At 39.5% G+C, this 12937-nt stretch overlaps 1 protein-coding gene across 1 annotated transcript in view; it reads right to left on the bottom strand.

Moving 5' to 3' along the window:
• ATP2B1 (ATPase plasma membrane Ca2+ transporting 1) overlaps positions 1-12937 on the bottom strand; it is a 131688-nt gene that overhangs the window by 34214 nt on the left and 84537 nt on the right. The window contains exons 4-7 of the mRNA XM_027842463.1: positions 6004-6258; positions 5791-5916; positions 3241-3381; positions 771-809 (exon numbers count right to left, since the gene is read on the bottom strand). Coding sequence (XP_027698264.1) covers positions 771-809; positions 3241-3381; positions 5791-5916; positions 6004-6258 — 561 coding nt within the window. The remainder of the gene's footprint in view (positions 1-770; positions 810-3240; positions 3382-5790; positions 5917-6003; positions 6259-12937) is intronic.

Below are 12937 nucleotides of genomic sequence, written 5' to 3'. Positions count from 1 at the left end.
TTCAGAAGAAGAAAGAAGGAAATTTCCAAAGAAATGTGTGGAATTAAATGATATGAAGCAGAAACTCCTGGCTTCATGTATAATCCTCCTGTATATATGAAAAAAGCTCTTTTCTGGTGCTTCTATTCAGAATTTAAAAAATACAATTTAAAAAAGGTTTGGAAAACTCTTTGTGATTATTAGGTGTACAGAAATGAGATTAAGATCAGAGAAGGGCTGATGAACAGAATAGAAAGTACAGGTAAGGTGTTTCTCATGAATTTTGGATGTGTGAAACCAGCCCAAATTCTTCTAATAATGCTCAGCGGCTGCAGGGTGACAGTGGGTTACACCCAAGGAAGATCATTCATAGGCTGGGAAGAGTATATGGTCAGAGCGCAAGAAATAGGCAGGTGATTTATGAAAAGTAGCAAAGGATAGATCAGCTAAAAACTGGGTGGAGTCAAATATCCTAAGGGTGATTTTGCAAAAAGGTAACTATCAGGAAACATATTTACCCTGATCAAGCCATGTAGATAAGTCACAAGGCTTTGGCAATAGACCCCCCAACTACTTCAAAAACCATAGCCTTTGTTGACCCCATTATTAGCGATGTGGTGGCTAAGATACATTGTTGACCGCTTCATGTCTTATTAGAGATGCTGTTTTTGAACCAAGAAGGTAAGCAGAAGAGACGTTAGGCAGGTTGAGGTTTTTTACATAAAGCAATTGCATTCCTAAATTCCTAAAAGGCAGCCAACTACTTGGTAGTATAATGCTTCTAAGTTTACCTTTGTTGCGGTTCTCAACAGTTCCATCTTGTTTCTTATCTGTAAGGGGAAAAAAAGGGAAGTCAGCTTTTCAAAAAGTAGTATTTATAAACATGAACTTATCAAATGGTAGTTTAAAATTCTTCCTACAGTAGCATTATCACTTTAATAATAGTAGTAGTATATTTTGCTTTATGCCTTAGTTATGGCATTTTGCTAATGATGATTTACCTGCCTGGTCATTCTCTAGATTTGAATAATGAAAATGTAATATTTGAACATAATATTTGGTTATCTATAATTCCTTACACTCTACAAATTTTTGACATTCTACATTATTTCTTTCATATGTTGTAGAAATAATCTGTAGTGTACGTACACTTGTATTTCCAAAAGTCTAATTACATGGATTATTATGAAAGGGCTAGAAGGGACCTTAGAAATCATCTAATTCAAATTGTTCTAACTATAGATCAAGACACTTGGGCCCAGAAGTGCACAGTCTTTTCTGAAGTCAAACACCCAGTCAAGAAAAGAACTCAGAATCCGTAAATCCCAACCTGGTGCTCTTCCCACTTACCTAGCCTATGCTGACTGTATCTATATTTTAATTACCATAACTTTAAATGGTACAAAAACCCAATACTTTACTGCCATAGTTGATTACATACTAACTTAACAACAATTGTAAGGTTGTAAGCCAGAGATGGCTAAACAATTCCGATAAAAAAAATTAAATGAAAGATTCCTTTCTTAAAAAAAAAATTCTAAATTTAACACCAAAAAGAACCTATAATAATTTCAATAGAGACAAGAGCATTTAAGAGACTGTAGAGGATACTGTTTATTCCACAGCTTGCTTAAAAAAACAAAAAAACAAAAAAAACCAACACAAACCAGAAAAATTCCCTGTTACTTTCAAAACTGCCCTGCTTGCATGTGATTCCTTAGGAAATAACTTCTGTTCTCTTCTGTGTATTATATAGCATGTTTCAATAGTTCCTTCCTTCCTTGGGCAGTTTTCATTTTTGATTTCTTGAAATATTATTACTGGCTTCACACTGAATTTGAGCTGCCACTGTTCAGGCCGAAGCTCTGAGATTTCCCCAAGAATAAAAAGGATCTCAGAAACTATGTAGTCTAATCTTATTTTACAGATGAGAAAACACAACCTTGAGAAGCTAAATGATTTGTCTAAGGTAGCACAGAGCCAGAATTCAAACCCAGGTCTTTTATTAATATTCCAAAAAAAATAAGGTAATAGGGATCAAAGGATAAAAAAAATGTAATGCAAATTAGGACGAGCTCATGCATTCCTCTTTCCTTCAGCAATCTTTTTACTGAAGTCTCTCCCCAATTCATCTTCCAAGTGGGTGCTCAAGTTATTTTCTTAAAACATGAGGCCTGACAGGTCACTCCTCTATTCAAGCTTCAGTGGCTCCTGGTCATCTCAAGGATCAAATATAAGTTCCCTTGTTTGCAACTGAAAGCCCTATGAGATCTGACCTGACCTCAATCCGCCCTTTGACCTTTACTACTATCATTCCCACATGGTCCAACCAAATTGGTCATCTTACTGTTCCATGGTTGAATATTTAGCAAAGTCAACTATGGAGTAGTCAGGTAAATAGGAGGAAAAGAGAGAGTAATGTTATGAGAACAAAGAGAGGAGAGGAGATTCAGAAAGATAGGGTGGTCAACAGCAAAAATAAATAAATAAATAAATAAATAAAAATTGCAGAGAAGACAAGAAAAATAAGTACTGGAAAAAAGCCAATAGAGTTGGCAATCAGGAGATCACTGGTAACTCTGGAAGTAGCGGTTTCACAGCTGAATGATGAAGTCTGAAGCCAAACAGCAAGTAGTAGGTAAGAAGTGAGAACGGGAGTATAAGCAACGAGAGCAGACAGCTTACTGGCAACGAAAAGCGAGCCCAGACAGGATAACAACGTGGGGTAGAAAGGAGGAGGGTAAAGGGAGGGTAGAGAAGAAGGTCAAGTGAAGGCTTTTTAAAGGGCTGGGGAGACCTGTGGGTAACAGGAAAGGAATCAGTAAACAGGGAAAGACTAAAGATTAAGGAGAGAGAGAGAGAGAGAGAGAGAGAGAGAGAGAGAGAGAGAGAGAGACAGAGAGAGACAGAGAGAGACAGAGACAGAGAGGCGATGATTGTGGGGACAATCAGATGAAGACAAGGAGGAATGGGCTTAAGGGTTAGAGAGAGGTGTAGGTCTCGGTTTTTGGTCAAAAGATCTTTACTCTCCCCGTCCCCTGCCCCAAACCTCTTTCATATTAAAATGTTTAATAGGTCCTTCCTCAGTTCCATAGTCAAAAGAAAGTATTGTGCATTTTATGGAACATAAATACTAAAAAGGCAATTTAACAAATTTTTTCTTCATGTTTGCTACAACAATTTAAAAAATAAATCCAGCTCCCACAACCATTTTCAAATATAAAAAGTTTTTTTTAAAAGGAATCAAAGTACTGCATTTACTTTTCTTTTCTTTTTTCTTTTCATCTTTCTTTTCTTCTTCTTCACCTCCAGCCCCAAGTAAGGTAAAAATAATTCCAGTTTGGGAGTTCACACCCACAGCAGTAACTACCATTCTTCCAGAGCCTTCCATCACATGGGTACCTGCAACAACATAAAACCTAGTTTCTTCATTGTAAACTTGATGCTATTAAATAAGAACTGTTAAACTAACATTTTACTAAAAATGAAGAAAATGTAATTACTAAAGATCTTCGCAGATGAGTAATCAAGATAAAGTTCTCAAAAGTAGGCACTCAATTCCTAAGAAAGTTTTTATGAAACAGAAGTGAATTATTCAAAGTACTTTCAAACTAGACATTTATTTCAATGGTGATATAGTTTTCCAATTACTTAAACTTCACTTTTGTTAGACACCAAATTAATAGTAGGTATAATACTCTTTGTATAAAAGCATAAATAGAAATGATAGAGTACAAAACAGCTTGGCAATTTTTATTGCTTGTGTGATCCAGGTAGCACTGTCAATTCTAGATGCTTGGTAAATATCTATGGAATAAGTTATACATGTATAACAATATCTGTGGAACAAGTTATACATATACAACAAATTATCTATCTCTATATATATTAGGAAAGTGATTCCAAAGAAATAAACTGTTTTCAAATTAATAGTCACTTAATATCAACTTTCTTCATCTGCAAAATGAATGGGGAGAGTGGTAGACCTGATGTGTGGAGAGGTCTTTGATAGCTCTAAATCTGTGATCAAAGGCTCCCATTCTGATTAATTATCTAAAAGCTCATACAGTTGATCCATCCCTCTCCCTTCTGCTGGCTGCCTTCTCTTGTCTTGAGTCTCTAAACGTGCTTCCTCAAAGTAAAAAATAAATAAATAAAACAAAACACCCCATTGATCTTTCTCCCCCTACCAAGTTATCATCCTGTATCAGTCTCCCTCATTCACTGCTCAAATTTACAGAGAAGCTGCCAATTCTTCACCCCCTCCCTACTCCTCAGACATTTGCAATCTGGCCTCAGTCCTCCCCAACCCACACTCAGCCAAGCAACAAGCACTCATTAAGTATCAGGCTTTGTCTGAGGCTGCTCTGGGGATACAAATTAAAAAAGAAAAAGAAACAATCTGTTCTCTCAAGAAGTCTACATTCTATTGAGATGCCAAAGATCTAATTCAGAACCTCCTTATACTTAACTAGTACAAAATCCTCCTAAATTCATAAACCTTCAGCATCTCTCTCACATTACAATTCTAAACACTACACGATAATCAATCTCCTGAACGCCATAATGTTGATTTCCCTGTTCAAAAGCCTGCTGTGGCTCCGCACTGAAGCCTCTAAGAGAACACCAAGGAACTCAGCTGGGCATTTAGGACAGGCCCAACCTGGCTGAAGCCAGCTCATCAGCCCACCCCACAGACAGCCTCACTATTTGCACAAAGGCCACTCCCCAGAGCTGGAATGGACCAGCTCCACTGCTGAGGTGGAAAATCCTTCTGCAGCAGATACTGATAGAAGTTCTGGGAGGGAAGGAACTTTTATTGTTGTCTTGGTACCTGGTCTCACACTTAGTATGGGGTCTGATATACAGCATTTAATAAATGATTATTGAATTATCTTTTTTCCCCCCAAACACCCAACTCAAATGCCATCTCATTCATGCAAACCTTCCTTTATCCCACCATCTTGAAAGATCTCACCTTCATTTAATTTTCTAAAGTACTTTGTATCTCTCTTCTGCATCAGCTTTATTTTTATGTTTCAACTGTCCTATTTGATGTTAAGCTTCCTTAAGGCAAAGACTGCTTAGTCTTTTGTCTTCATAATCCCAGAATAGGCTTAAAATAAGTGCTGAATTTGCTTAATTGGATATTCATTTTTAGACACTCAAACACATGTCCAAAAATGAAGAGAAAAGTACAAAGATTTAAAACAGGTTAAAATTTTTTAAAAATAATTATTTCTGGACTGGGTCTATGATCAGTGTAGGACATTCCTCCTCACATCCTCAGCCCATTCTACCTTCTCTCTGTTCCTCAGACACAGCCCCCCCCACCCTTCACCTTGGTGCCTTTGCAGTGACTGTCTCCTAGGCATCCAGAATCTTTCATGCTTCCTTTAAGACATGGTTCAAGCATGCACCACCTTCCACTTGAAGCTGACCCCGTCAGTCCAAGTGCTAGGATTTCCCTGTTTAACTACCCTACTACATATATGTGGTTTCTCTGGGTAGGATGTTATCTCAACCCTTTGAGAGTAGCGATTGTTTTGTGTTTCATACTGGTATCCTCAATGTCGGCCACAGTAGCCGTAAACGTTCATTAAATACTTATCCAATGCTGATCAATAACTCTTCTGTGATGGATTCTTTAGAGCTGTGCTGGGCCTTGAGATCCAGTGACTTGAACTCCTGTTTTCCTGATTCTGTGGCCAACTCTGTACTCACTAGGCTACACTGCCTTTTAAATCATGACAGTTTAACATTATCATCTTACAATTTCTAATTTATATAGCCTTCATAAAGAATGCAGACCTGATAAAAGCAAGGGATCTTTATCCAGCGTCTTCTTAACATGATCAGATTCTCCAGTCAGTGAGCTCTCATCAATTTTGAGATCATTTCCTTGAATAAGTATACCATCAGCTGGAAGAAGATCACCTAGAACATCAAACAAGAAGGGGCGTGCTGGAGATGCGATCAGGACCAAGGTCAGGGCTGACACACTCCTTCTCCTAGGACACTCACCGTATTTCACTTGAGCAATATCCCCAACGGTAATGTCAGCTACCGGGATCTGAATGACCTGTCCTCCTCTGATGACTGTGAACTTCTGTTCTTGCTCAATCCGACTCTGCAGACCTCGAAACTGCTTCTCTTTACTCCAGTCATTGAAAGCCGTCACTAACACAACACACACTACTGACAAAAGGATGGCAGCTCCTTCAATCCAGCCAGTTTCACCTTCACCTTCTTCCTCCCCGACAGAAACTTCTCCACAAACTATACAGAAGGAAAAGCATCGAGAAAGGCAAAACTAATTAGTGCTATTACCACAGCTATATGTTAGTAAATAAACTGAGGCAGCTAGGGGAAGACAGTGCACAGAGCACCAGGCCTAGAGTCTTGAAGACCTGGGTTCAAATCCTGCCTCAGTTCCTGGCTGTGTGATGTAGGGCAAGTCACTTAACCTCTGTCTGCCTCAGGTTTCTCAACTGTAAAATGGGAACAACAGCACCTAACTCCCAAGGTTGTTGTGAGGATCAAATGAGATAATAGTTGTAAAGTATTTAGCACAGTGCTTTGTACACTGTAAGTGCTAAGTAATTTTTAGCTATTATTATTATTCTCTCATTATGTGCCAGGCACTGTTAAATGCTAGGTATACAAAAAAGGGCAAAAGACAGTCCCTACTCTAGGAAATAACCTAGGGTGGGAATATTTTTGGTAGCTTGATATTCTGTACTAACCAAAATGTTTAAAGAAAAAAAAGCATTCTCTGAAAATTTATTACTTTCCTATTATTAGTATAGTATCATAAGGGCACAAAAAAGGAAAAAGACAAATCCCAGATCTTGGTGATTGTATTTTTAAATTGTGGAAACAAGATAAATGAAAAGACCGTGTATATAAGTAAATCTAAAAAACCAAAAAACCCTACCAAAGTGAGCTCCTGGTAAGGAACCTTTTCTAGATTAGTAGAATGTTCCCTTCTCTGCCCCAGGACCCTTAGAGGTTCAGCATAACCAAGGGTCACATGGCTTGCCTGTGTCAGAGTTAGGCTTGAAGCCAGGCCTTCCAAGCCCAGCCCAAACGTATGCACGTAGTTAATGGTAATAGGACTAGACCATAGCATAGGAAACTCCACTTAGCCGTGCTCACCCATATTAAAGAGCTAAAAAGAAAAGGATCTAGACCCGGGATTTTCCTGATATACAGAACTCTCAGCTGAGAAAACTCCCTTTAGCCAAGCAGGCAGGCATCTTCTTTTCTAATATACAGTCACAGAGCTGCCTAGAGTTTACTTGAAGGGCCAGGATCACACAGCCAGTATATGTGTGAGATGGGATTTCAACCTGGTCTTTCTTGACTGGATGGCAGCTCTCTGTCCACAATGTCATAATGCCTCCAAAAACTAAATGAAAGCACAATATAGACTGTATGTTACTTTAGAGACTGCAGGTCCTTTCAGCAGAGGATCAAGAAGGTCGAGGTCAGCGCTGGGCGCTGTAGACTAGTCAGGAAGTATGAACGTCAGTGGGATTTGATGAGAAGAGCCATCTCTGGCAAATATGGAGAGCAATTTGAGTGCAGTGTGGTGACAGAAGCCAAACTGTAGATGTCCGAAGAGTGAATGATGAGAGAGAAATAATGCAGGGAGGAGAGGGGGAGAGAGAGGTCAAGAGATGGGGTGTTTTTTGAACAGTCAAGAAGGAGCAATGAAAAGGTCACGAGATAGACAATAAAGTGGACAGGTAAGCGGTTAGCTTTGGCAAGAAGGTCTAATTGATCCAATGCGAGATTTGAAGGGAAGGCAAAACAACAACAACAACAAAACAAACAAACAAACAAACAAACTGAAGAGCACTGAGAGAATTTATTTTGGACCAGATTCCATCTCAATAATATAAGGCAAAATCTCTGCTGAAATGAAAGATAAGAGCTTAAAGAAAGATGATAATCTATCAATATCCTCTGTGGACAATAGGAGAATCATTACAAGTTGAATATAAGTATTGTGCAACAGCAGAGTGGGGGACCAGTAGAAGTTTGACAGAAGTCTACCCTGGGCTCAAACACTGCTTTTTTGGGGTAATTTCCTCTAGCAGCACCTGGCTACTCAGAAACACACACTAAATCAGGGTTTCAAGCTACATATTCACATATGCAACTCAGATTATACAACTGGACTAACTGAATGTCAAAAGAATATGCTCCTGTTAACTCTGATTCTGAAGACAATTTTTACTGGACACTGAATTAGATGATCTGGATCTAAACCCCAGGTCTCCCACTGACTTGGCTGTGTAACCTTGGGCAAATCAGTGAAGTCTCTGGCTTTAAGGGCCTCAACTTTACGAAGCTACCAACATTTTACTACCAAACACACAGTCTTCTTATGAAAATCAAATTAGATGCATGTCAAGTAATTTGGAAATAGCCTAACTTCTTCAGGTGATCCAACTTCGACTGAGCTCTCCCCTGCAGCAAGGCAATCCTTTCATTCCCATCTAATTTATTCTCTTATGGGCAGCGAGGCGATACAGTGTACAGAGTGACAGGCTTGGAGTCAGGAAGAGTCATCTTTCTCAGTTTAAATCCAGCCTCAGACACTTACTAGTTGTGTGACCCTGGGCAAGTCACTTCCTCATCTGTAAAGGGAGCTGGAGAAGGAAATGGCAATTCAGTATCTCTGCCAAGAAAACCCCAAATGGGGTCACAAAGAGTTGGACATGACAGAAATGACTGAACAACAAAAAATGTATTCGCTGTATTCCACAGAAGCTATTCCAAACCTTCATTCTCAAATGTCTCGCCCTCAAGACCTCATACTTTACAGAGAAAACTGAGTCCATTCAACCTGAGCCCCGCCCCCCTCCCCGTTTTTCAAAAACCTTTAATATTATCACCCATTCTTTTCCTTTTCCCTAGTCTTTGAAAATGAAGTGGCCTTCCTCCTGGCCAAAGTCAACTCCTCTACCTGCGCTCTTGATGTCACCCCTTCCCATTCTCCAGCAGATTACAACCCCAACTATCCTACCTTTCTAACCTTCAACCTTGCTTATCTACTGGCTCCTTTCCTATGGCCTTCAAACATGCCCAAATCTTCTCTATCTCAAACAAAACAAAAACCCAACTACATACTATCTCTCCCTCAAAACTTCCCCTATTTTTCTCTTCCCTTTCTCAGCCAAACTCCAAAAAACTTCATGCTTGTTGCCTCTTCTCTCATTCACTGACCCTCCATTTACCTTTCTAACCTATTACTCAACACAAGATGCTCTCATATTACCAGCCATCTTAACTGCTGTATCTGATGGTCTTTTCCGAGTCTTCAGCCTTCGGACCTCTCTGCTCCATTTGACACCGCTGGTCCCTGGTCTCCTGGATCCACTTTACTCTCCGCTGTTCTCCTGCCCCGTGACAGCTCCTTCTCAGTCTCCTCTGTTGGTTCATGACCCATACCACTGGTCTCTAACTGTAGGTGTTTCCCAAGGCTCTGATCTACATATTCTTCTCTCTATGCTATTTCTCGTTGTGACCCTATCAGATCCCATGGATCTAATTATCATCCCTTTGCAGATTACTCACAGATTAATATACCCATCAGTGTGTCCCAGAGATTCAATTCACTACTACCGACTGCCAACTGGATATTTCAAAAGGGATGTCCCATAGGCATCTCAAGCACAATATGTCCAAAACAGAACTCATTATCTGCTCCTTTCAAACTTTTCCATTTCTGTAAAAAGGTCCACTATTCTTCCAGTTCCCCAGGTTTGTAACCTAAGCATTATCTTCAACTCTGAAGTCTCCTTTGCTTTGCACATTTAACTAGTTTTCCAATGTTACCACTTCTGCCCCCACACCCTACGATGATGTTCATGCCTTCATCACCTCTCACCTAAATTATTGCAAAAACTTTCTTTGAATTGATCTCTCTGCCTTGAGTTTCTCACCACTTCAGTCAGTCCTCCACAATGCCAAGAGAATGGTTTTCAAATTCAATAAAATCCAGTGGCTCCCTACTATGTCAACAAAAATGGAAGAGCCACGGGGGCAGCTGGGTGGCGCAGCGGATAGAGCACCAGCCCTGAAGTCAGGAGGACCTGAGTTCAAATTCGGCCTCAGACCAAACACTTGACACGTACTAGCTGTGTGACCTTGGCCAAGTCACTTAACCCCGACTGCCTCACTTAAAAAAAAAAAAAAAAAAAAGGAAGAGTCTTCAAAAAATGTTGAAAGCTGATAATAGGAGATTATTTTATAACATGTGTCACAAAAGTATGTGCGTTTTAAAGAATTAACTTGTGTGTGTGTGTCTGTGTCTGTGCGCTTAGGCAATCGGGGTTAAATGATTTGCCCAGGGTCACACAGCTAGTAAATGTTAAGTGTCTGAGGCTGGATTTGAACTCAGGTCCTCCTGACTCCAAGACCACAGCTCTATTCACTGCGCCACCTAGCTGCCCCAAAGAATTAACCTTTAATTATAATGACGTTTTTTATTTTTTTTCTAAAAATATTAAAAAAATTGGTCTCAATCTCTACATGGCCCTCTCAGATTTGGCAGCTACTACTTTGTTATAAGCCCTGCAGCAGGTATTATGTTATTTCATTTGAAATTCATTTATATTCTGTGGTGCTTGAGATGTGATAGTTTTACTCCAGCAGCTGCACAAGTCTGAGACTTTGAAGAAGTTCTGTTGATGGTTATTTCAAACTACTTCATCATGTGTTTTTCAATTCATAGTTTTCAACACACTAAAGAAAGAAAGGAGGGCCTCAGCCATGGCAATTTTTTTATAAAATAGCACTTAAGTTCAGAAAACACTTTTAGATAATCTCATTTGACCCTCATGACAAACTCATTAAGTAGGTACGGTATTATCTCCAATTTAAAGATGAGGAAACTGAAGCTCTGAAGTTAAAAAAGCCACGGTCATTTAAGGGTTGGGGTCAAATCTGAATTCTGTATCCCGCTGCCTCTTAAACAGCGCAGTTTTGGACCTTCTGAGGAGGAAGTATGCTGGAGGGAATCTGGGCGAGAGGATGAAATGAGATGTGATGAGACTTTATCAGAATGCCCAGGCAGAAAAAGAGTGATGACCTCCTGACACAGATCAGAAAGCTGGCATAGAAACTGGATATTATGTTGATGGGGCATTTCAACACCCCAAGCATCAAGTAGAAGTCTCTGCTAAAGGTATTCCTGGATTGGCCTGCTAATACTATTTTTGAAAAGCAAAGAAACTAGTTTGGACCAAGAAAGAACTGAATTGGTAAAGTAGAAAATATATACCCACTTGATGAAAGTGATTGTGTTGTTAGAGCACAGAGGATCTTGGAGGACAATGCTGGGGTAACTTCATATCTACTTGAAGAAAGCAGATTTTCAAAAAGCTGGGAGATAATAGGTTAGCACCCCATTGTCTGAGGATCTAAAAGGGAATTAAATGTTACTGCCTGGAATGTCTTCCCTTCATTTTGTTCATTGCCTGATAAATCCCTAAATGTCCATTAAAATTCCCATCTAGCTTCGAAACGAAGTCTTTGTAATAACATTCCCTAGTTGGTAAGAACTATGCTTTGTATTTGCCAACATATTAACATAAAGTTATCTGTGGTTGTGTCATCCCTCCAGAAGTCACTGACCAGACCCTGTCTACACTTCATAGTTACTAGGGCTGCCTAGAGCTCTTAACCTCTTGCTTCCTATTTGTTGTATTTAATCCAACTCATGAGACAGACGAGATTCTCAAGAAAGATTTTGATAATGAAAGTGACTGAGAGTTGGAAGAATAGGGCCTGGAGCAGAGGAAGTGGCTAATGAAACCAAGGTGACACTATGGGGAAAATCTGCAGGGCAGAGGTTTCAAAAAGGAACTTTCAGAAAGTAAAGGAGCCCAACACCAAGAATGAGAGAAATCCTGTAAATCCTGTAGTCAAGAAGACTAATACTTGGTATGAACCAAGGCTTGTGAAAAATGTTATGGACAATAATGCGGATTTTTTAAAGTTTTGTTACAATGGAGGTTTGGATGGGATGGGAAAATGGTAATGGATCATGAACAAGGAGAACTACTGAACTGTTATTTGGCTTCTGTCTTTTCTATCAAAGAGAAGTATCCTAAAACTTGGCAGGACAGAGCAGAAGAGAGGTGAGAGACAAATGAAAATCAAGCTAAGTGAAGAAATGACAGTAAGGTAACTCCTAGCCCTCTTCTATGAGTTCTAATCACCTGTTCCTAACAATTGCACGCCAGGATCCTTGAAACAGAGCTTATGCATAGAACTGTTGAAGCACTGATAACAATCTTTTGCCAAGCCATGGAGAATAGGAGAAGGATGCCAGGACTGAAGAATTTCATGTGGTTTTTCAAAACATGGATTCCTGAGAAATGTCAGGACAGTGAACCTGACATTCCAGTCAAAATCCTAGGAAGGGCTAATAAAAGGATGATTTGTGAGCACTCAGAAAGAGGAACATTAGCAAGTGTGGGTTTGTCAATAAAGTTACTCCAGGCCAACCTAAATTCCTTTTTTGACAGGGTTATGAGTAGACCACATGCCACAGACACAGTCTTGCTAGATTGCAGCAAGGCATATGACAAAGACTCTTATGATATCCCTGTGGACAGGATAGAGAGATTCAACTAGCTGGATGCGGAACTAACTGGTTGCCTGATTCAAAGAGTAGGATTAATATTTTTATCTAAGACTTGAAGACAGATGGTATGTCGATCAAATATGTTAATGACAGTTAAGTGATTTAGGCCGCATTAATCAAAGCAGTGATCATAATGAGGAAAGGGGAAGTTTCCACTATAATCCATCCAGTTCAGATCTTATCTCAAAGTGTCAGGTTTGGGATATCATATTTTAGAAGGGACATTAACATCCTGGAACACATCCAGAAGAGGATAATCAAGATGGTAAAAGCACTTAAAACCATGCCATGAGG

This window comes from Vombatus ursinus, unplaced genomic scaffold (genome assembly GCF_900497805.2).
Source record: "Vombatus ursinus unplaced genomic scaffold, bare-nosed wombat genome assembly UNPS02014874.1, whole genome shotgun sequence".
Classification (NCBI taxonomy): Eukaryota; Metazoa; Chordata; class Mammalia; order Diprotodontia; family Vombatidae; genus Vombatus; species Vombatus ursinus.
This window is presented reverse-complemented; position numbering and strand designations above follow the sequence as displayed.